Here is a 23,058-nt window from a genome sequence, read left to right as displayed (position 1 = left end):
CATGATAATTTTATTTGTCCTCAGTTAAACCTTGGATCAGTATTGGTTTTATTTTCTCTTATATTAAATCAAATTTTCTGTTGTTTCTATTTATGTTCCTAGTGCTTCTACTTATATTTTGTTTTCTGGTCTATTTATAAATCACAGATCCCAGGGATTTGTGCTGTCTCCAACAGCCTCCTTTGTTGATGCTTCTGATGTGACACAAGGGGTTGATACTATGTGGACTTCTGTCAGCCCCTCTGTTGCAGCACCCTCTGTGTGCCAGGAGGATGTATGCCACAATGGAGGCACATGCCATCCCATCTTCCTCTCCAGTGGTATAGTGTCATTCCAATGTGACTGTCCACTACATTTCACTGGTCGCTTCTGTGAAAAAGGTAATCAATCTTCATTATCCTTTTGTATTTATTTTTAAAAACTTCTCCAGAGAATGGACAGGAGTTGCAATGTATTGTAAACTTAGTGATGGGTACTAGCACAAACAAGAAACATCTGTATAATTTTATTTAAAAATCAATTCTGATAGAATACATTCAGTTTAGTATTGTAGAAGCAAACCTAAGGTTTTTTTGCATCAGGAATGCCATTCGACATATATTTCCAATTGCCATATAAAATAGAGGTTAAAATTCAAACATAGTGATTTCTATGTAGTCACTTCTAAAATTATGGTGAATCTTTCCTTTGTTTCCATAGAGACAATTAGGTTCTAATTAATACTATTTTTATTGCTTAATTGCCAAATAGCCACATTTATATACTTCATATGTAAATCCTCATATTTGAATTTAGTGTTTAAGAATAGTACATTAACTTTTGATGCTTAAGAATATGGTTTTAACATTAATGAAGCTGTTAATGAAAAAAAAATATTCTCCTATTGTCAACATCTAATAGCCTCCTCAGACGTTTTCAGTTAATTAGGGAAATGCTAGACAACTAAAGCCAGAAACACCCTGGACAGATTACAAAGGCATTAAGTCATGATGCAGCTGACTGGTTGTCCTTGCACTGATAGCTGAAGTGTCGTTGTGTCTATAAAACAAATCTCATGTTCTAAATTAGGGAGGAGGGGATGGGGAATACTATTGGATTATGATTCAGATAGCAGATAATGTATTACTTATCCAAGACTGTATTTAATAACTCCCCATTTAAGCACTAAAATGTGGGACCGCCTAATGTTAATTCAAGGTGTGTGGATGTGTGTGTGTGTGTGTGTGTGTGTGTGTGTGTGTGTGTGTGTGTGTGTTATTCCACCCTTCTTCCACAATGACTTTGTGTGACTGTGAATGTTTAGTATTTAGCCAAGTAAGCAAGCAAATATAGTAAAAGGCACAGAAATGGAAACACAGTCTATTTTCATGTTCATCTTAAGACACCATAGAAGTGTTCTTCAAAATTGATTTTATCTATAAAATGCTCTGAAGATACATCGCTACGGCTTGATTTTTAGAAAAGCATTTCATGTGTTTGTAAAATATCATGATGTTTGCTTTCTGCTATAATTTAAGACCATTGATATTTTATGAGTAGAGAGGTCTAGGGAGATAATTTGGATTGTAAAGCTCTTTTAGATCTACATTTAACTATTTAAAACTCTGAGAGGCTTTTTATCTTTTTTATTTTGTGCTAGGTAGAGTCTTAAAAAATACTCTTATTTATTAATCTATCTTGAGATGGAGTCTCGTTCTGCTGTCCAGGCTGGAGTGCAATGGCGTGATCTTGGCTCACTGCAACCTCCACCTCTCGGATTCAAGTAATTCTCCTGCCTCAGCCTCCAGAGTAGCTGGGATTACAGACATAAGCAACCACACCAGGCTAACTTTTATATTTTTAGTAGAGACAGGATTTCACCATGTTGGCCAGGATGGTCTCAAACTCCTTACACCTTAGGTGATCCACCTGCCTCAGCCTCCTAAACTGCTGGGATTACAGATATGAGCCACTGTAACTGGTCTATTTTAGTTTTTTAATGTTAGTGTATCTCCTGGTCAGACACACGCATTATACTAGCAATAACCTTCTAAGCTATCATTTCTCTCTGTCCCACCGAATCCTCAATTCTCTCTCCTTTAACTCTTTACCTAGTATCTTTAACACTTCATAGAGTAACCTGTATTGTCCTCCAGAAAAAAAAAAAAAAATGGAGGTATTTTGGAGTTAAGCAAGGCTTCACTGAGGTTTAATTGTATTTGATGTTTTTGGTGGCAGAATATAGGAAATTGACCCCAGGAAAAGAATTGAAAATCTACCCTACTTTTGCTGTAGAAATTATGTTTTCATATTATTAATCATTTTATACTTCTTAAGTTTTTAACTATTTTTCTTGCTGAATTTATATTTTAAAAACCAATAAATGGGATGTTTTGCTAAACACTAAGTAATCTACAGAGTATCTTTTTTAAAAGTACATAAGACACTATAACAGTTTTATTCATAATTATTACTAATTACAAAATTGCAATTGAAGAGTAACTTTAATTCATTAATACTGAGGCATGTAATATACTAAACAAAATTAATGTAATAAGACTATTTTTAGATTATCATAATATTATCTGTAATTTTTTTGTTGTTGCCTCCTTTGGAAAATGTTTCAGTACAGTAGAGTGCCATGTGATGTGCATGTTCAGAACTGAAATTTTATTTATCAATATCAAAGTAATGAATATTTATTTTTAACCATTTACTCTTTACATTTTAATTACCTTGCCTTTTTCTGTCATAAAGAAAGCCAAGGGCAGGACTGTGTTTTCAACCTATTGTTCTAAATGTAATTTGTGATGTTGTGTGCCTTAGCATCCATACCGATACATGTTGACTACTTCTACTGCCTAAGATCTGTAATTCTGGAATCTGGTCCCAGGATGTCATTTTTTATAGTATGACTCAGATTGGCCAGATGAAGCCTGAATCATGCTATAGATGATGAAATTTAAGTGTAAATTTCAATAATTATTATATGTCATTTTCAAATTGTTTCAATTGCCTGGTAAAAACTTTGCTTTGGATAAACAGTCCCTAAATCTTCCCTATTTATATTTATTATATTTACATTTTTAAAACTTCTTAGAAATGTTCTCAGTATTAAATGCTTACAATTTACAGATAAATCAGAATTTACAGATAGAATGCCATGAAAATAATTTTTAAATGAAGCCCTTATTGAGTACAGTCGACACCTAAAATATAGGAACTTCTGCTTCAGGAATGAAATTTGCATGGTATTATTGTGAAGAGTCCTGATTTACCAGACACTGCACTGAGTGCTTCATGCATCTTATTTCACTTAACCCTCAGAATAACCCTGCTGAAGCAGGCTCTCTAAATTACCCCCATTTACAAATGAGAGATCTAAAGCCTCGAGTTGTTAAATTACTTTGTCAAGGTCACACAGTTTGTACATGGCAGAAATGGGATTAGAAGTAATCTTGGCTGACTCCAGATTTCACATTTAACCACCATGCTATATTACTGTACTAGTTGGGAAATCAAATTTAATGTGATGGCATGACATAAAATTTTTAAATTGTTCCACTCTGTCATCTGTTTATGAAAGAAAAAAATCTTTGTTTCAGGAAGCAAAGAGAGTTTTCTTTAAAAAATGAAATTTCAAAAATCATCAAACCGAAGAAGTTAATGTTGATCTAGTAAGTTTTTAATGCAGAAGATATCATAATCCCCAAAAAATTAAACTGAAAAACAAATTAGGTGAGCCCAAAAAATTGTGTCTGAGTGGTCATATCTTTTCATAATGATTTTACTTAAACGAAAACATAGAAAGCAGATTTTAAAGTATTTGAATTTCAGAAAAATCTAGACATAACTGATGAAAGAACATGACTGAAAAAATATATAATTGTGTAGACATCTAGATGTAAAGATATGTTGGAAATTGATTTTTCTTCCCAAGCCTCACTCCTGTTTACTTCTAGTTAATATTCTTAACCTGTGAAAGAATGTTATCATATGTTAACAACTTTCATGTTTCACAGCAAAATAGAGATGTCAATTAAAGTATAGGCTTTCACTAAAATAGCACTAGATCCAGTAACACAGAGAAAGGATTTCTGGAGCTATGAGACTAAGGAATGGATCACCCACACATATATTGCCCATCTACTTGGGATTACATCATATGCTGCTCTACTTTATCACATCATCCATATTCAATCAGCTGATAACATTGACTTATAGAATTAGTTTGATTTAATATGCTCTTTTTTTTCTTCAACGCACGCTATCTTAATTCATATTAGCTAAATCTTGTTGCCTACTTCATCATAATGACCCCACATCTCACCAAGAGAAACATAAGAGCATATATTCTTGCTTTGTTTTATATGGCTGCACGCAGGCAGATGGCTGTCTCCTACTGTAAAGTTCAGAATGACAGATTTAGAATATCAGTGCCTCGTGTTGGGGAAAAGCGTATGCCTCTGACTATTAATTGTAAGATTAACATTTTTAAACAGCCCCATACTTTTTAGTGTTCTATAAAACAATTTTATAAATAATCCAATAAAGGAGTATTTAAATGCCATACATTAACAGCAAGAAATATTTTGTTTTAATTGATATTCTATCTACAGATATTACATATATAGTTAAAGGTTAACTGTACTGAGTAAATTACAAAAGTAGAAATAAAAATGAGAGGGTTTACTAGGTGTTTTGTCTTGTTAAAAAAAAAATAGACTGCCTAGATATCTTTGCTTTTACCATAACTGGAACATATTAAAAGTGTACAAGAGTAGTCCTAATTTATTTGTTAACTTTAGATCAGATATCTGAGTGTCAGGCATTCCACAACCAAGAAGGCAGGGAAACAGAGCATTAGTAAGGTTCTTACAACAGTGATTTATCTCTTCCAGAGAACTGATGGTCTACATCATCAGAAAAGGACCAAGAAATAGGTGTCTGCCTTTTCAAATGTTAATATCCATGTCTGAAAATCTGTATGAAATCAGAGAGCAATGCTGCATATTTATCAGTACATGACAATAGCTGAAATACTGAGATGTTAAATTGAAAATAAATGGGAATTGAAGTCAACAACAGTGACTAAAAGGAGACGAGATTACCTATTATCAAAGACAGGATATTTCATTTTTGAAGTCAGGGGTACACTGGAGGTTTATAACCTGCTCTTCTCTTCACTATGAACTGCTACATTCTCCAGCAGGGAATACTGGGCTCAGCTGGAGACAAAGACAGGCTACTCCCTATTCTTGTGCTTATAACTATGACACAATCCTCAGTGAGCTTAAATCAAGGTTTTGACAGGGCTGTGTTCCTTACTGGAGCATCTAAGTGAGAATGCATTTCCTTGCCTTTTCCATCTTCTAGAAGATGTCTGAATTTTTTGGTTCATGGTCCCTTCATTTATTTTCAAAGAAAGCAATGGCAGGTCTAATTTTTCTCATATTGTGTCTCTCAGACCTACTCTTACAACACGCTTTTCTACATTTAAGGATGCTTGTGATTACATAGGGCCCACTGAGATAATCCAGGATAATCTCTGTATCTCAGAGTCAGCTGGCTAGCAATCTTAACTCCATCCGCATCCCCAATTCCCCTTTGTCATGTAAAGTAAGATAGGTACGGTTTCCAGGAATTGGGCTTAGGACATCTTTGGGAGGCCATTATTCTGCCTACCACAGGACCTCTGTCATCTTTCAGGAGACTTACGTGATTATACAAAAAAGGGAACCTATTGGGTGGATATCTAGTGTTCATCAAATTGAGGAAAGTAAAAGAAATCAGCTTAGAAAATGTATCAAAAGATGTTCAATGTTCTGGAGAGCCAGGGAACAAGAGTTATAATGAGGCTGTTCTAGGAACAGACTGGTCTATCCACCCCCAGCACAGGACATGTGCCATGTTCTGAGCCACTTGCTCAAGATTCAGAGTCCCAGGAGACACTGAAATTGTCTAATTGGCAACACCTCAACCATATGCAAACTCACTGCCTGTGCAAGAGAAAGAGGAGAGGAGCAAGAGAGGCCATTTTTCCTTGGGCTTGTGAAATAGTAACTAGACCATACAATCCACCAAGATATCACAAAACAGGCCTCTTCTTTATTTCAACACAAAAATATAATCATTCACAAAAGGCATTCATAGCATGTGTGGACATTTTTTTTCCTCCCTGGATTTCTGTCTTTTGTGTCCATTTATTTTGCAAAATAGTTTAGCAAAACTTTTTGTTGCCTTTCATCTGTGCAAACACAACATAAATACATCATCAAAATATTTCCATAAACAAAGATTTTTCCCTTTCTTACTTTCCATTTAAGGAATCAAGAAAAATATTTTATGGAGAAAACAGTATCTGAAATGGTACTTAAGGATCAGTTTAAATGATACTTAAAATAAATCAGAATGAACAAATACTTGAAGGAGAAGAGAGCTGTCTAGTTTGGTTTGGGAGCAGGGCACATATGGGATTGACTGAGAAATAAAGCTGGAAATTCAGGTGTGACTCATATGGCAGAGAACCCTAAATGACAGATTAAAATGTAAAACCATTAGAATGGTTTTCAATCAATCAAAAGACATAATGACCAGAACTGGACTTCAGAATGATAGATCAGAGAGTAGAATATAGAAAGGATTATGGTGGGGAAGAAGACGAAACGGGGAGAAAAATTGAGAAATAATTACAACAGGCCAAAAAATAGGATGAAGACTCTTTTAACCCTCATGCTTTCTAATAGTTTGGAAGCATAGATCTTTGTGTTCTCTTTTGCAGAATACAGTATAGATTTTTTAAATCCGAAATTTACCAGAATGGATAAGGCTTATGTCCTTTCATATATTATTTTGTGAATAAAAATATGTGGTATAAAATGTGGTTATAGAAAACAAGTCACAGTAAAGGTTCCATTCTTTCTTTTTGGCACTATCTTCTGCCCCACCTATTCACAGAAAAACTGAATTATATGCAGTAAACTTGACCATGGCACAAATGATATGGATAATAAAGCAAATGATATAGGCCTATTCTACAAAAGGTTACAGTCAAAGCAAGAATGATCAACAGCTAAACATTTGCAAGTACATGTATACATGCACACTGGGAAGTATGATTTATCTTATATTTCTAATTCAGGGCTAAATTTCTTAACAGCCGTGACTTCATTGCATGCATTCCTATTTGTTTTTAATACAATTGTTATATACATTATATGTATACCCACACATAAAGATAATTTAACACATAAAATATAATTAAAATACATGTTTAAAGTTTTTGTAGAATTACTAAAATCATTCACTATTGAAATATTTTAGAGGTGCAGAAACAATGTTCAAAAAAAGTGTAGTAACTTAAGTAAACTACTATTTAAAGGCAAGTGTAGAACTAGAATACAAGGTCCATACAGAAAATGTACCACAGCATGTGTCCCCCAGAGTTTTTCAGGTGTATATTCCAAGTTGAATTGCAAAAAAATATATTGAGTTGCGTATACTTGAAAGAAACAATTGCATAAACAGATAAGATACTCATGACTTCAATTGTACCAAATTATCTCTAGAGGATACATATTTTACTCTAGGTATAGAAATTTAACATTTGATGAGTTTACTAATAGTCCTTTTAATTTACAGACATGTTTAAAAGCATTCTTTTTGTAAAGTAAATTTGCTAACAAAAATAGAAAGCAGAAAATATCATTATAATTTCTTATATATTGCTAATGAAATCACTTTAAGTGACAATGTTTAAATAGTGGGAAGAATTAGAAAAAAATTGGTATTCAGTGATCATGAAACTTAATTTTTAATGGTTCCAGGACGGGGTGCACTGGGAGTGGAGAAAGTCCTGTTTAAAAATCTACAATGAGGAAATGCCATTTAAGCCAAAACTTAAAAAATAGAAAGTCACCAGAATTTTGAAAAGCAGAGGAAAGAATGTTCCAAAGAAAGTAGTATACTACCATGAACATGAGTATATAAGAATGATTTTATGAGTTTTTTTTTTAAAAGGAAAACCATAAGTACTGATAATTTTCTTAGACTTAATATAAGACTAAAACCAATATGGAAGAAAAATAAATGCCTCTGATTTCATTCACTGATGTATTTTAAATTTATAATGAGCCTATTTTCCCTCATCTAATGAATTTTAATGAAGTTTTATGGCCAAATGCTAAATATGACTACTTATTCTGATACTGCAACTCAGTCTTTCAAAGAAAACAACACTATGTTTTTCCGTAGGAGAACACATTATCAGATAACTAAATTAATGGGGGTTAGTTGAGAATCTTAATGTCATTTGTCATTTAAAAATTTTAAATAATGGTAGAGGAACTACATTAATATTTTTGTATTATGCTATTTACAATGAAATAGTAAGGATGTGTAAGAAAATACTGTTCTCCAGTTAATAGGAATAAATCAGGGAAAAGGATTGAAGAATATAAATTTGGATGATATGAAAACAGACCAACAGTAAAAACAAGGGCTAATGTGAACCTGCCCTAAAATGTTGTTACACAATGGCAAAACAACAACAAAAAGCTATAATGAACGGAGATAATTAAGAATAAAATGTGCGGTCTCTGGGAAATTCACTTTCAGACATTTTTGTCAACATGCAACGTGCCTTTGGTAGGAAAAACTTAAGAACTTATATGTAAAATACAACATCATGCCCTTACTTGTAAATACAGTCTTCTTAATGAAATTGAAGACTATCTGAGCAGAAGAATTTATTATTTAACTGTCCTGGGAATATTAAATCAATTTCAATTGCTTTAATCTATTTTGGTAAGGTTTCTCTGTGAATGTCTCTGTTCTCTGTCCTGGGATCATAGATATGGATCTGAATAAATATGAAGAGATATGAAGCAATATGGAAATTAAAAATAATCATCACACAAATATGCCACCTTTTGCCTGCAGTTCTCTTGGCTGCTTGTGGTTTAAAAGTAGGAAATGGAAACTTTGTGTAATCTCAATGTTTCTGAAGATTACAGCAGTACCACTACTCCACAGGGGATAGAATTCAAAGACCATCCCGCAGTAGATGCCTGAAACCTCAAATAGTACCAAGTCCTATATCCAGTCATCCTTTGTATTTACAGGAGATTGGCTCCAGGACTCCTCTCAGATACCATAAACAATCAAGTTTCTTATATAAAATGGACAAAGGAATTTTTCACATCCCAGGTGGGATGGATGGGAATGGTATGAGATTTCATCACAGTACTCAGAAAGGTGCGCAATTTAAAATGTGTGAATTATTTCTGGAATTTTCTATTTAATATTTTTTTAACAGCATTTGCCCATGGAGTAACTGACACTGAGGAAAGTAAAATAGCAAATAATGAGAAACTACTGTAATATCAGATTGTCTTAGCCCATTTTCTGTTGCTATAACAGAATACCACAGACTAGGCAATTTATAATACACAGAAATTTAATGGTTCATAGTTCTAGAGACTAGAAAGTCCAAGATTGAGGGGTCACATCTGGTGAGACCCTTCTTGCTGTATCATCCCATGATAGTAGACAAAAGGGTAGAAAGACAGTGAAAGAGAAAAAATAAGGGAGCCCAACTACCTCTTTTATAATGAATCCCCTCCTATGATAACGGTGTAAATCCATTCACTTTGTCTTCAGGACCAAATCACCTCTCATTACACCGAACAAGCCAACACTGTTGCATTGAGGAGTAAATTTCCAACACATTTTGGGGGCACACATTCAAACCATAGTACAAATGTAGTAACTAAGAAATAGGAAAGCAACCGATAATAACAGCTAATATTTACCATGGTACACTTGGTACATACACACTGTCCTAAAGTCTTTTCATGCATTTTCTCTTCCATTCCACATACCAATTCTGTGAATCAAGTAATAATTTATTAGTTGGAGGCTTTTTTGTCTCCAAACTATAGAAACCATCTCAATAATAAATAACTTGTAGTGACTAATTTTAATCCTCATGAATCAGTGTGATTTTGGAGTAAATATTATTCTATCCCCACAATACAAGAGAAAAATGGAGGCAGAGAGTTTAAGTGTCTTGTCCATGGTTTACTCAGCCAGTAAATTCTGGAACTGAGATTAGAATCCAAGCTTTTTGAACTAGTCTAGCTATCTAATCTAAGTTAAAATAAACAATGATAGATTCAAACTTATTATATGAATATAAAGATGGAATCTCATAGAACCCTAGAATGAGCATGCAAAGATATTTGCAGAAGGGAATTACAACTAGGAACAAAATCACTCTCAGTATTTTTCTGTTCAAGTCATGTTTCATTTTTACTACCATGTCCTGATTGACAACGGATTTTAAATGAACATTGTAGAGTCCTTCTCCCAAGGAAGACCTGAACCATTCTTAGATTGAACCTGGGGAAGAGATACTGGCTGTTCAGTTTGGCCAAGGGAACCACCCCTCATTCAATGGCTCTAGCCCAAAGTATGCCATACCAGCCAGTCTGCTGAAAATCAGCTCATTGATCTACCTGCAGATTAGAAAGCAGCTGCCTAAGAAGGAAGAATTATGGTGGGCTGGGAATATACCACAAAATATGTAAACTACAACTATTCAAATTCCCATCCTACTGGTGAGAAAACTGAGCACAGAGAAAATAATTCGTGGGGTCAACAAACCAGAACTCAGTAATTTGTGATGATTACCAAAGCAAGAACTCAAACCAAAGTGTATTTAATGCCTAAAATTGTTATCTTAAACTACTATACATTTCTATTAAAAATTCTTTCTTAACAAAAACAAAAATAATGTCATCTATATTGAGATAGTAATGCATTCAGTTATTAAATGACCTGACTTGGTAGATTGTACTCAAGAATAATTTCATTTCCTCTAACACTGACTATAGAAATCTTCTATCAGATTTCTCTTACTCTCTTATTTTGGGATATTTTTGGGAATATCCCACAGCTCTCAGGTCACTGGTAGGTATTGAAAAATCTACTCCAATTTAAAACTTCCCTCCTATATTCAATTTGAAACTGTCCACACCCTTCTGCCCTTCCCTTTGATTCACTTCCTCCTCAGAGCTAGAGTCTTCAAGGTCAGATCAGGATAACAGAAATCAGGAAAGGCATCAAAAATCATATTCCTCAGTAAATTATAATGAGTATAATATTGCTCATTATAATTCCTCATGGGCAGCAAATGCATTCTGCCATTGCAGCTGCATCAATGGTTTGTTGGTGATTCCCCACGACACCTTTCCCTGTTGTAGGTTGTGCACTCTCAGCTAATATCCTGCAAACTCTCTTTAGCAGCTCTCGGGGAAGTACATGCCTGCTCTTTTTGGCTGGTGCACATGACAAGGTTGACATGCTATTAGGCAGGATTATTTCTAGATGACTTGAGCCTTGCTACTTTCCTCATCATCAGTTGGATCCCAGAAAATCTCAGGCATCACTGTCCTGCCAACTAAGAGAAGTGTAAATAAACCCATGGGTGAATTCTCACTCTGTTCAATAGCTTTGCAGGCTACTCCAGCTCTCCAACTGCTTTCAAGATTCTCCCAGCAAGAAGCAGGTCTTATTGTCCATTTCCTGCTTCCTAATTGTAGAATGTCAAAGGCAAACAAGGCTAGACATTCTTTAAAGCAGTGAAAACAGATTTTATTCAGTAACTACTGACAGTCGGGGAAGAGCTGAGCTCCATTCTGATTTGTGTGATTGAGTCTTTTTAAGTGAGGGGGACAAGTAGGGACTCAAGTAGAGCCAGAGAAGTGAAAAATGACTAAGGGTTGGTCAGTGTAAATGTGATTAGGCCAGCTGTGTCTGCTAGCTGGCAATTCTCCCAAGTCAAGATTCTATTGTCCCACAGAAATAGGATAGAACAGAGGTTCTGTCCTTCTTGATGATTACATTTCAAAGGAATGTCGGCTGTCTTTAAGAAAGAAACTTCTGAGTTGTAAGAGATACAATAAATCTCAAAGGGACACAAGAAGGAGTTATGATTGTAAAGCTTTTTAGTAAATCCTCCAAGAAAGGGAGGTCAGAGGCCTATCTTCAGACATGGCTGAAGCAAATAAATTCATCTGGCAGTATTGAGCTTTCTCAGGTAGGCATTTCAATGGAGGGGCAGGGGAACTGGGGTCATCCTAGGGACAGAGCCTCATGCTACCAGAGATCATGCTAGACTGTGCTCTTCTCTTAATGCAGAAGCTTAGAGTCATTATGTGCTGATATTTCTGCAGTTCTCATAGAACACATGTCTAGTCCCCCCAACAACTCTCTCTACACAGATAGCAAGAGACACTCCTACAAACTGCTTCAGCTCTACTAGCATGTGTCCCACTATCGACTATTTCTGAATGATGCTTTTGGGGATTTCCCCACTTGGTTTGTGATGGGGGTAGGATATGCATCAGTGCTTTCTACTCTTAAATTCCTCTGAAGAATCATTGTCTTTGATAAACTCTAGCTTTCTCTCATAAGATTTGGGGAGATGGTAGCTAGGCCAATGAACATGTACTACCCAGATATGTTTTATACCCACCTTTAGAAGGGGAGGTAGTTATCACGCATTGTTTGCAGTTTGGAAACTTTAATAAGAATTTTGAGAAAATAGGAAAAGGCCTCTTACAGATATTATTATATTAACATAAAGCTAGAATGCATTATAATCAAGATGTAAATGAATCCACTCTTGAGGATTAATTGTATTTCTTTCTGCAATTCCTTTTTTGGGGGGTGGTGAGGGAATGGAGTCTTGCTCTGTCACCCAGGCTGGAGTGCAGGGGCCTGATCTCAGCTCACTGCAAACTCTGCCTCCTGGGTTCAAGGGATTCTCCTGTCTCAGCTTCCCAAGTAGCTAGGATTACAGGCAAGCACCACCATGCCCTGCTAATTTTTGTATTTTTAGTAGAGATGGGGTTTCGCCATGTTGAGCAGGCTGGTCTCAAACTCCTGACCTCAGGTGATCCGCCCGCCTTGGCCTCCCAAAGTTCTGGGATTACGGGTTTGAGCCACCACTCCTGGATCTTTCTGCAGTTCTTTTCAAATATTTACACTGACTTATGCCTAGTGTCAGAGGAGATTCAACTATACCCAAAACAGTTCCGAAGACATAGCTGAATTCTGAAGATCTTTAATCTCTTTTTAATCTTAAAAGTCACATGGTGTTTACATTCTACAACACATATGATATAAACAGTAAATAAAATCATTCCCCATTAATTTTTATGTTTCTCCTCTGACTACAAGCAAATCGGTTTTGCTGGTGCAAATTCCTGGAGACACATGTATTTGAGAAGCACAGGTTTATTGAAAAAGACTGGGAGTGAGAAGATAGGGAATTCAGTCTCAGTCCAATTCTTAGTTATGTAACTTTGGGGAAATCTTGACTTTTTTGACCTTCAGTTTCTCTGTCTTTGAGACTCCCTTTTAGCTCAAAATTTATTGATGCCTAGTTCTAACATGAAATCTCTCAGGCTCTGTTCAGCCATTGCTCTGAACTTCTTCGGACTAAGGAACAGCCTATGAAAGCATGCTTCACCAGCAGGGGTGTCTCTTTACACCTTGGCAGAAAAGCTTGTCAGTCAGGCTCTTCTCTTACTTTGCTACCCATTGTTTGCAGAATGTGTTCTCTGAGAAGCAGAATCCAAGACAGGGATTGTTATGCAGGAATTGTATAAAGGAAGCACTCTCAAGATTAGCATATGTGGGGAATGGGAGGCAGCAGGATTGTGAAGGCAGAGATTCACAGCATCCACCATACAAATATATCCCCCTATGACCACTTGAATTCAACAGTAGAGTATCCTTGTGTTTATTAGAATGGAAATTCTACCATGGACTTCTCTTAGGCACATTCTCTGACATCATTCACAATCAAAACAACTTCTGAGAAACAAAGGACTTTGGGATAAAAGATGCTGTTTGGAATTGTAGAGAATACCTCAAAGTCCATATTATCACTTCTTGTTTGTCTCTTGGAGTTTGAAAATGTGATTTCTTCTTGCACATGATTACCTGGGGTCTTCTGTTGGACTCCTAGGTGTTTCACTTATCTAGATCCATTACTGACTTCTTTTCCAAACGATCTGTGCTTCATCCTTCTTCAAAATACGTTTATTTACCTGACATATGTCCTTCGTGATCCGATGCCTGCTAATGTGTCTAGCTTTGTTTTCCTTCAACCTCCTGCCTTCCAAACCTAGAATCCAATTATACTAAGTGTATTTTAAGTATCCAACATTTTATGTCTTCTTGTCTCATGTCCCATGCCTGCCAATGTTCCTTTCCTGTGGAACAGTATTTCTTAACCTGGTTAGTTATTTTTCTCCTTAGAGACTTGAATCAATTATCAGACACTTGAATCAAAAAATCAATTGAATCAATTGCTGGGAGGGTCATTTTTGTTTTCGTCTACTCTTCCATAGTAACCTATGTCTTTCTCTATTGTATTTAACATCTTCTCTTTTCACAGTATATTAACTTAGCCTCTCCTAGATGGCAAAATATTAAAGAAAGTGACCACATTGCTTTTATATTTTTTTATTTCCCTGGCATCTAGCATAGCACCTGGGATATATAAAAGAATAAACATTTTTATTACATTTTAGAATAACTGGGTTTTTTGTTTTTGTTTTTGTTTTTTTTTTTGTAAATCAGTAAGTAGTCATTTAGCTATTTGGGTATATTTGGCAAGTATCTTGATATTTAGGGAAAAAATGAAAAATTATAAAAATTACTTCCCTTTATAGCAAACTAGAGGCACTATCCCCGACTTTTCCTCCACTGAAACTAGTTCTGAATTTGAACATATTCAAAAATTTTATATTCATTTCAGTCTGTGCCCTGAATATTCAGGCTACTCTCCTAACTTTAATTCATTGAAGAACCCTTTATAACACTTACATTTACCCTTCCCTTCTTTTGTAAATGAAGTATAAAATATTTGTACTATGATATTTACAAATATACTTGAAAAAAAAGCTTTAAAAATTCCCCAGGAAGCTTCCTCATGATTATCATACCATTTAAAACATGACAACAACAGCTAGATAAAACATTTTTGGTACATCTCTGAAACTTTGCTAGAATTTCTTGTCCTGAATAAATTGAAAACAATCCTTCATTTTCATATTTCATATATTCATAAATATTTATTACTCTCAAAAAATTCAAGCAACTCAACCAAATTTTGACCTCAATTTTAGTTATCATAAACTGCTGAAGATTAACTTCTAGATGTTTATATAATAGAATTTAGAATAAAGACAATGAAATGACATGCAATCATTTTAACTAGCGCGGAAATTTAAAACCAGTTTTGTAAATTTTCTAGAATTCCTTTGACAAATTTTATTTATTATCTCAATCACATTTGCATAATTTTACATCTATATTATATACATATCAAATGGAACATTACATCCATATTATATGCATATCAAATGGCACATTACAAGGACTTACTAGTTAACCTTGTTGCTAATTCCCTTCATTAATCAAATAATAAATTCCTTAACATAAATGTGAACCCCATAAATATCTTCTAGCCACATATACCTCATACTGCAATACTCATTGACAATTATATTTAGAAGGTCTTTATTATATACAATATTTAGACACACCTTTTTATATTTTTGTGATTATGACTTCCTATGGTATTTTATTATATTTACTTAAATACCTCTTTATTCTGTGTAGACATTAACATGTATTTAGTGTGCATATACTCTGGGATATACGGAAGTATACCCTGTGGAATGTGCATTGTCATGAATAACTGCATATATTTATTTCTACTGCTATAAAAGAAAGATGGAAAATGACTATAACAAGATGCACTTTAATCCACAAAACCATTAATGAAATGGTCTATGGCTTAAACTTTTTGGTAACAATGTCTTTTTCTTTTTCACACATTTTTAGCACCTGGTTTAAGGAAGAATCTAAAAGTCGTATCTGTTATGGATTCCAAAGTGCAGCACATCTGTCATATCTTGGCAGAAAATGCAAAAGAGCCACTTAAGATTAGTTCTCATATTCAAATTAGCATGTGTAGTGCCAAAGCTGAGTTCTGGAAAGAACTTGTACAGTTAACATTTCGGAAAATGAGAAGAATAAAACAAAAGGAAAAAGAAGGCAAAAGCCAAGGTGAATTTTTCTTCTTATACAAGGAGTTTATGTTGCATTTCAGTTCCCTTTCTAGGTTGAAATTTAAGATCTGTACACATTTTCACATTAAGTTGATTTATAATTCACTTTTTGTAGAGGTAATAAAAAGGCATTATGTATGACTATCCAAAAAGATTACTGTGTAATCACTTGAAAATAGCCAACACTGAGAATTGCTAAAAATGATGAATGTATGACTCTGGACACAATTAGAGTTTGTGAAATCAACCATACCATTGTTCAGATGTTTGAACATATGTTTGAAAGCCCAAAGCGTATGTGTATAGAATTGTTCCCTATTGTAAAGCAATGTTTCCTTCATTTTAAACCCATTTGTATTATAAAAAAGATGTAACCCACATATATCAGGTTAATTTACATTTAGAGCATTTGAAATGCTGTCTTTTAAAATGCCCTCTAATGTTTCATTGTTAATATATTTTAAGGCATTAACATCTCACATTAATGCTTAATAAGTGTCTGGATTAAAGTGTTATCTATGTTTAATTTGAAGCCAGAAACTTTAATGGAATTGTGGCCCTCATGCAACTTTATTTATTTTATATGTACAGAGGTTTTCATCACATTTAATAAATGTAACAGTTTTTATATTGACAAATATAACGCTTATACAGTCTTATACATATCATGCTGATGCATTTTCTCTTCTGATCTGTTCCACCTCAAACTATTAATTGTGTTTTGAAATACTATACATTTTCTGGGGCTTCTCAGAGGCTTTGCTAGTAAATGCATTTTCATCTATCACTAAAGCAGAGACTTTTTCAGTTGAGCTCATGATGATTCAGATTATAGAGCACTTGAACAATAAAGATTTAGAAAGATTTTTCGATATCTATTTGCTATGGTTTGAATGTCCCCTCTAAAAGTCATGTTGACATTTTTTTTTAACTTTTCAGTTCAGGGGCACATATGCAGGTTTGATACATAGGTAAACTTGTGTCATGCGGGTTTGTTGTACAGGTATTAAGCCTAATACCCATTCGTTATTTTTCCTGATCTTCTCCTTCCTCCCACTCTGCACCCTCTAATAGGCCCCAGTGTGTGTTGTTCCTCTCTATGTATCCCCACTTACAAGGGAGAACATGCAGTATTTGGGTTTCTGTTCCTGTGTTAGTTTGCTAGAGATAATGACCTCCAGCTCCACCCCATGTTCCTGCAAAGGACATGATCTCATTCTTTTTTATGGCTGCATAGTATTCCATGATGTCTATGTACCAACTTTTCTTTATTCAGTCCATCACTCATGGGCATTTAGGTTGATTCCATGTCTTTGCTATTGTGACTAGTGTTGCAATGAACATACACATGCATGTGTCTTTATAATAGAATGATTTATATTCTTTAGGGTATCTACCCAGTAATGGATTACTGGAGTGAATGGTGTTTCTGTCTTTAGGTCTTTGAGGAATAGTCACACTGTCTTCCACAATGTTTGAACTAATTTACACTGCCACCAACAGTGTATAAGTGTTCCTTTTTCTCTACAACATCGCCAGCATCTGTTTTTCTTTGACTTTTAAATCATAAAGGTGTTAAAATCATTCAGCTCACAAATTGTACACAAGCAGGTTGTGAGCTAGATTTGGTTTGGAAGCCAAATTATTTATGTATGAGTGTATGTGTGTGTATATATGTACCAATATACAAGTGCATTTTTAATATTTGTATTATATATATAATCAGATTTAATTAAATTCCTCCCATTATAAAATTAGCATTTTGTCAGATGTTTTGCCTTTTAGAACTTACTGTTTTCTTTGTATTAATTTATTTGTATTTATGTTAATTATATATCTTGTCATCTATCTTTTATTCATGACTTTTTAAAAATCTGGCCTAATCGGTAATTATTTGAGTAGTCCTACTTTTGTGATTATATACTTCCAGATTTTCTCTCTAGATGAGATTATTAGAAATTATACAGTGACAACTTAAATCAATATTTTACTTCTCTTAAGCTATATTTTTAAAATTATGAATTATTATTATTTGAGACGCACTCTGTCACCCAGACTGGAGTGCAGTGGAGTGACCTTAGCTCCCAGCAACCTCTGCCTCCTGGGTTCAAGTGATTCTCCTGCCTCAGCCTCCTGAGTAGTTAGGATTACAGGAATGTGCCACCACGCCCAGCTAATTTTTGCATTTTTAGTAGAGACGGGGTTTTACCACGTTGGCCAAGCTGGTCTCAAACTCCTGACCTCAAGTGATCTGCTCATCTCTGCCTCTGAAAGTGCTGGGATTACAGGTGTGAGCCACTATACCTGGCTAACCTATATTCTTTTTGATGAAGGTTAAACAATATCATGTCTGTTTTATATTATAAATATTATAAATTACAAAAGGCTATAAACATATATCGATACATTTTATATATAAACATATACTTTAAATGTTCATCTATTTTAATTCATATATATGAATTATGTATATGAATTAAATTTTGCTAAATTAGTCTAATTCATATATATGCATATAAATGAATTAAATTAGATTAATATATGAGTGTATATATATGAATTAGATTAATTTAGGAAAATTTCAGCCAAGGAAGAGAGGGTAGATATCATCCACATAAGGGTGAAAACAGACTCCATGAGATTGAGTGACTGACACATCAAAATCTGAGAGTAAATTTAATTTTACCCATCAGTGGTATGGGAAATGATTTTAAGCACTGCTTGAACCAATTATTATTGACATTTTATTTTTTATTATACTTTAAGTTCTAGGGTACATGAGCACAATATGCAGGTTTGTTACATATGTATACATGTGCCATGTTGGTGTGCCGCACCCATTAACTTGTCATTTACATTAGATATATCTCCTAATGCTATCCCTCCCCCTTCCCCCCTCCCCCAACCCCATGACAGGCCCCGGTGTGTGATGTTCCCCTTCCTGTGTCCAAGTGTTCTCATTGTTCAATTTCCACCTATGAGTGAGAACATGCGGTGTTTGGTTTTTTGTTCTTGCAATAGTTTGCTGAGACCCAATGAGGAAGTTATTTTTCTATCAACTGTCTTTTGATCCTTCAAATTACCTAAAGTCTCCATTTGTTGTTGTATCTCTAAAATGTCTACATTTGCCAATTAAAAATAAATGCAGATCTCAGATTTAGAACCTTGGGGTAATGTCATTAGTCGGGGTTCTCCAGAAAGACATGACCAATAGAAGATAGATGGATAGATAGATCAGAGGGCATTTATTAGAGGAATGGGTTCATGCAGTTATGGAGGCTGAGAAGTTTCATGACAGGTCGTTCACGACCCGAAGACACAGGACTCAGTCCAAATCGAAGTCCAAAAGCCTCAAAACCAGGGAAGTCGATGGTATAACTCTCAGTCATTGGTTGAAGGCCTGAGAACCTGGAAGGCCACTGGTGCAAGGCTCAGAGTCCAAAGGCTAGAGAGCCTTGAAGTTGATGTACAAGAGCCGGTGAAGAAGCCGGTGTATCAGCTCCAGTAGGGAGACAGAATTCACCCTTCTTCTGCTTTTTTGTTATACGCAGGCCCTCAGCCAATTGGATGGTGCCTACCCACACTGAGGGTAGATTTCCCCCACTCAATCTACTGATTCACACACCAGTCTCCTCTGTAAACACCTTCAGAGACACACCAAGAAATAACACTTTACCCATTCTCTAGGTATTTCTTAATCTAGTCAAATTGATGCCATTGAGAAGACGTAGTATCAATCTTGAATTTAATCACTGCAATTATTTTTAAAGTTCCTGTTTTGGTTTGAATCGTTTCCTCTCACAATCTATGTGTAGAAATACTCAATCCCAGTAGTTTAGAATGTGAATATATCTGTAGATAAAGCCTTAAAGAGGTGATGAAGTCAAAATGATGCTAGTAGTATGAACATCAATCCAATTTGACTGGAGTCCTTATAAAAAGGAGAATTTGGACACAAAAGGAGATACCACAGATGCAGGCTCACAGAGAGACCATGAGAGGATACAGCGAGAAGGCAGCTATCTGGAAGCCAAGGAGAGAGGCTTCAGAAAGAACCAAGTCTGCCAACACCTTGATCTTGGACTTCTAGCCTCCAAAACTGTGAGAAAATAAATATTTTTAAGCTGCTTAGTCTATATAACGTAATTTGTTATGGCAGCCACTAACAAACTAATACAGTTACCATTCATTTTTGGAAAATGCTAATGTATCCATTTGCCATAGTGATATGAAGCTGTCTTTTAAAAATAAATTAGCTTATTCAAAAAGGAAGAAAGAAATCAGAGCAGTGTTGATCAAATTCTTAAAGTTTAGAATACATAGAAAATAGGTTGTAACCTACACATAGGGAACACCAAAATTTAGAGTTACATGAAGAAAAGGATGGATAAAGATAATATTAAGGAGTTATTAAACAGGCAGGCAATAAACTAGAGTAAAATAGCATCAAGGAAGTCAAAGAAAGAGAGAGGTTCATGGCTCATGACACATCATTGTGTCAAATACAAAGATCAAGAAAAATAAAAGTATAGAAATGATACTGGATTTTTCCATTTAAAAGCAGAGCCACAACCGGACTTTCAGAAGGTAATTTGAAAATAAGCTGAGACAGTGGTTAAGCAGAAAAGAAAGAACAAGGGCAGCAGCTAAAGGCAGAAAGAGAAACTAGTAAAGATTTTCAAATTTAATAAAAAGAGCTGTTCTAAAAGCAGAAGGAAGGGACTAATGAGGACAAAGATTTTATTTTAAAAAACAGCCTTGTAGGAGTGAGATCTTGAAAAGTTATTGCAGAAAGAATATAATCGAGAATAGAATAGAAAGCCTGGTGGAAGATAATCAAATGGAGGGAAAGCGTAAATGATATTTAAGATTGCATGGCCATGATGCAGATATATGAATATACATTATCTAAAGAATTGAGAACTGTATATTCAGTTATGATATGAGAAACTGAGTCCATATTTAGATGCAACAATGACAGAATATTTCAGCTTAATCAGTTCTCAGGATCCATCAGAGGAGGAATTAATAATAAGAGTGAAAAGAGCGAAAGAGAGTCTCAAGAAATGACCAGCATGGTATCATATGAATTATGCTCTCTTTGAAATACTAACCTTGTGCTATTCATATAGCATAATTATTACTAGGAAAAATATATATTAGAGAATGATAGGCTTACTCAACCACTGTATCTAACACTCTGATTTATAATTTTAAGAATTTAAGAAATATCACCTTATGGAGTGGCTTTTAAAGTGAAGAGTGATGCGGCAGTTGTTAAGCAGAATTTCACTTCCTTGGTATTTACTTAGTTTACTAGCTCATTATTTTTAGATAGTAAAAATATTCCCTTAATGCTGAAATGTCAATGCAAAATATATATAGTACAATAAAGAAGAAATAACATAGAAAAAATTAAACTCTGAAGAGGCCTAGTCATTTCCTTGCAAGAGAGCATTACTATCTATTAATCAATTTAGTCATTCTTTTATTTATTCAAAAACATTTATTGAAAGTTTAATATGGCAAATTACAGTGGAATATGCACACAGAAACAATCTTTCTCCAGTTTTGATTTAGTATTTGCAGTTACTTCTACTGTCCTTGCTTTTTTCCTCATAATTAGGGTCACAAATATAATATCTTAATTAAATTAACAATATACTTACATTCAAAACTTTATTAAAATAGCTCATTAAGAGAAACTAAGCATAAATATCCTTGTAACCCAAAATATTATCACACACCATAATCATTAATTTTGGATTTCTAAAATATTTACATTTTATCATTTTTTGTAATGTTGGCCTTAAAATTTACCTCAAGTCATCCAGGTTCTAAATCTTTATTTGAATAGCCATGTGCATTCACTGTAATACATTGTATTTTGTTTCTTTTCTGGGGCTAACCCTCCCAGAGAATAGCCAGAAAAGTCTGATATTTTAATGAGTAAGAGAAGAGATACTAAAGACAGTGTGATTTCATGTACTAATATTGACTGCCTCTAAAGTATAATGTGCTCTTTTAGCTGTGTAACAATGTAATAAAATACATATTTAATAATCTACAAATGGCTTTAGGATAATCCAACAATACACAAATGGCTTGAAAAGGCTGCATAATATTATAGCCAATATTGGAGGAAATCAGGCAGAAAAGGTTTCCTACTATAAATACTGGTTATGTAATCCCCACACATAGGAATGACAGAGAATCCTCACAGAGATGATTGTGTGGAACACATGAATGATAACGCTGCAGTGAAATTGCCATCCTTCAAATCACAAGATAAGCTAGCTGAGAATAAATTATTTTAATAATGGATCTTTACCCCATAGTGCTCCACTGCTCACATATATTTAGATCAGAAGAATGACAGAAAAATTTTGAGATCTGCACGTGCTTGCATCAGCTGTATAAACAATATCTGAAAGTTGGCATAAACCTAACCCAGAGCGGTGGCTCACGCCTGTAATCCCAGAAATTTGGGAGGTCAAGGGGAGCAGATCACATGAGGTCAGGAGTTCGAGACCAGCCTGGCCAACATGGTGAAACCCCGTCTCTACTAAAAAATACAAAAGTTAGCCGGGTGTGGTGGCGTGCACCCGTAATCCCAGCTACTTGGAGGCTGAGGCAGGAGAATCGCTTGAACTTGGGAGACGGAGGTTGCAGTGATCTGAGGTCGTCACACTACTGCACTCCAGCCTGGGCGATAGACCCCCACAAAAAAAAAAAAAAAAAAAGGTTGGCATAAACCTGACATATGAAGAAAACCTTGATGAATTCTCCCCATTTTGTAAAAAGAACCCATTTTCTGCCTTACCTTCTCACATCTTTCACTCCCCCAAACTTCACGCAGTCTGCTTCAGATAATTCGGACTGAGGTAATTCATTAGCAAGTGTGTAAACTTTCCCTGTGATAATCAGC

General features: G+C 34.8%; 1 protein-coding gene across 1 annotated transcript in view; it reads left to right on the top strand.

Moving 5' to 3' along the window:
• Positions 1–98: 98 nt before the first annotated feature.
• Positions 99–23,058, top strand: part of LOC103243954 (protein eyes shut homolog) — a 447,411-nt gene continuing 424,451 nt past the window's right edge. Inside the window, exon 1 of the mRNA XM_037987163.2 lies at positions 99–380. Coding sequence (XP_037843091.2) covers positions 221–380 — 160 coding nt within the window. The 5' untranslated portion in view covers positions 99–220. The remainder of the gene's footprint in view (positions 381–23,058) is intronic.

Source organism: Chlorocebus sabaeus, chromosome 17 (genome assembly GCF_047675955.1).
Source record: "Chlorocebus sabaeus isolate Y175 chromosome 17, mChlSab1.0.hap1, whole genome shotgun sequence".
Classification (NCBI taxonomy): Eukaryota; Metazoa; Chordata; class Mammalia; order Primates; family Cercopithecidae; genus Chlorocebus; species Chlorocebus sabaeus.
This window is presented reverse-complemented; position numbering and strand designations above follow the sequence as displayed.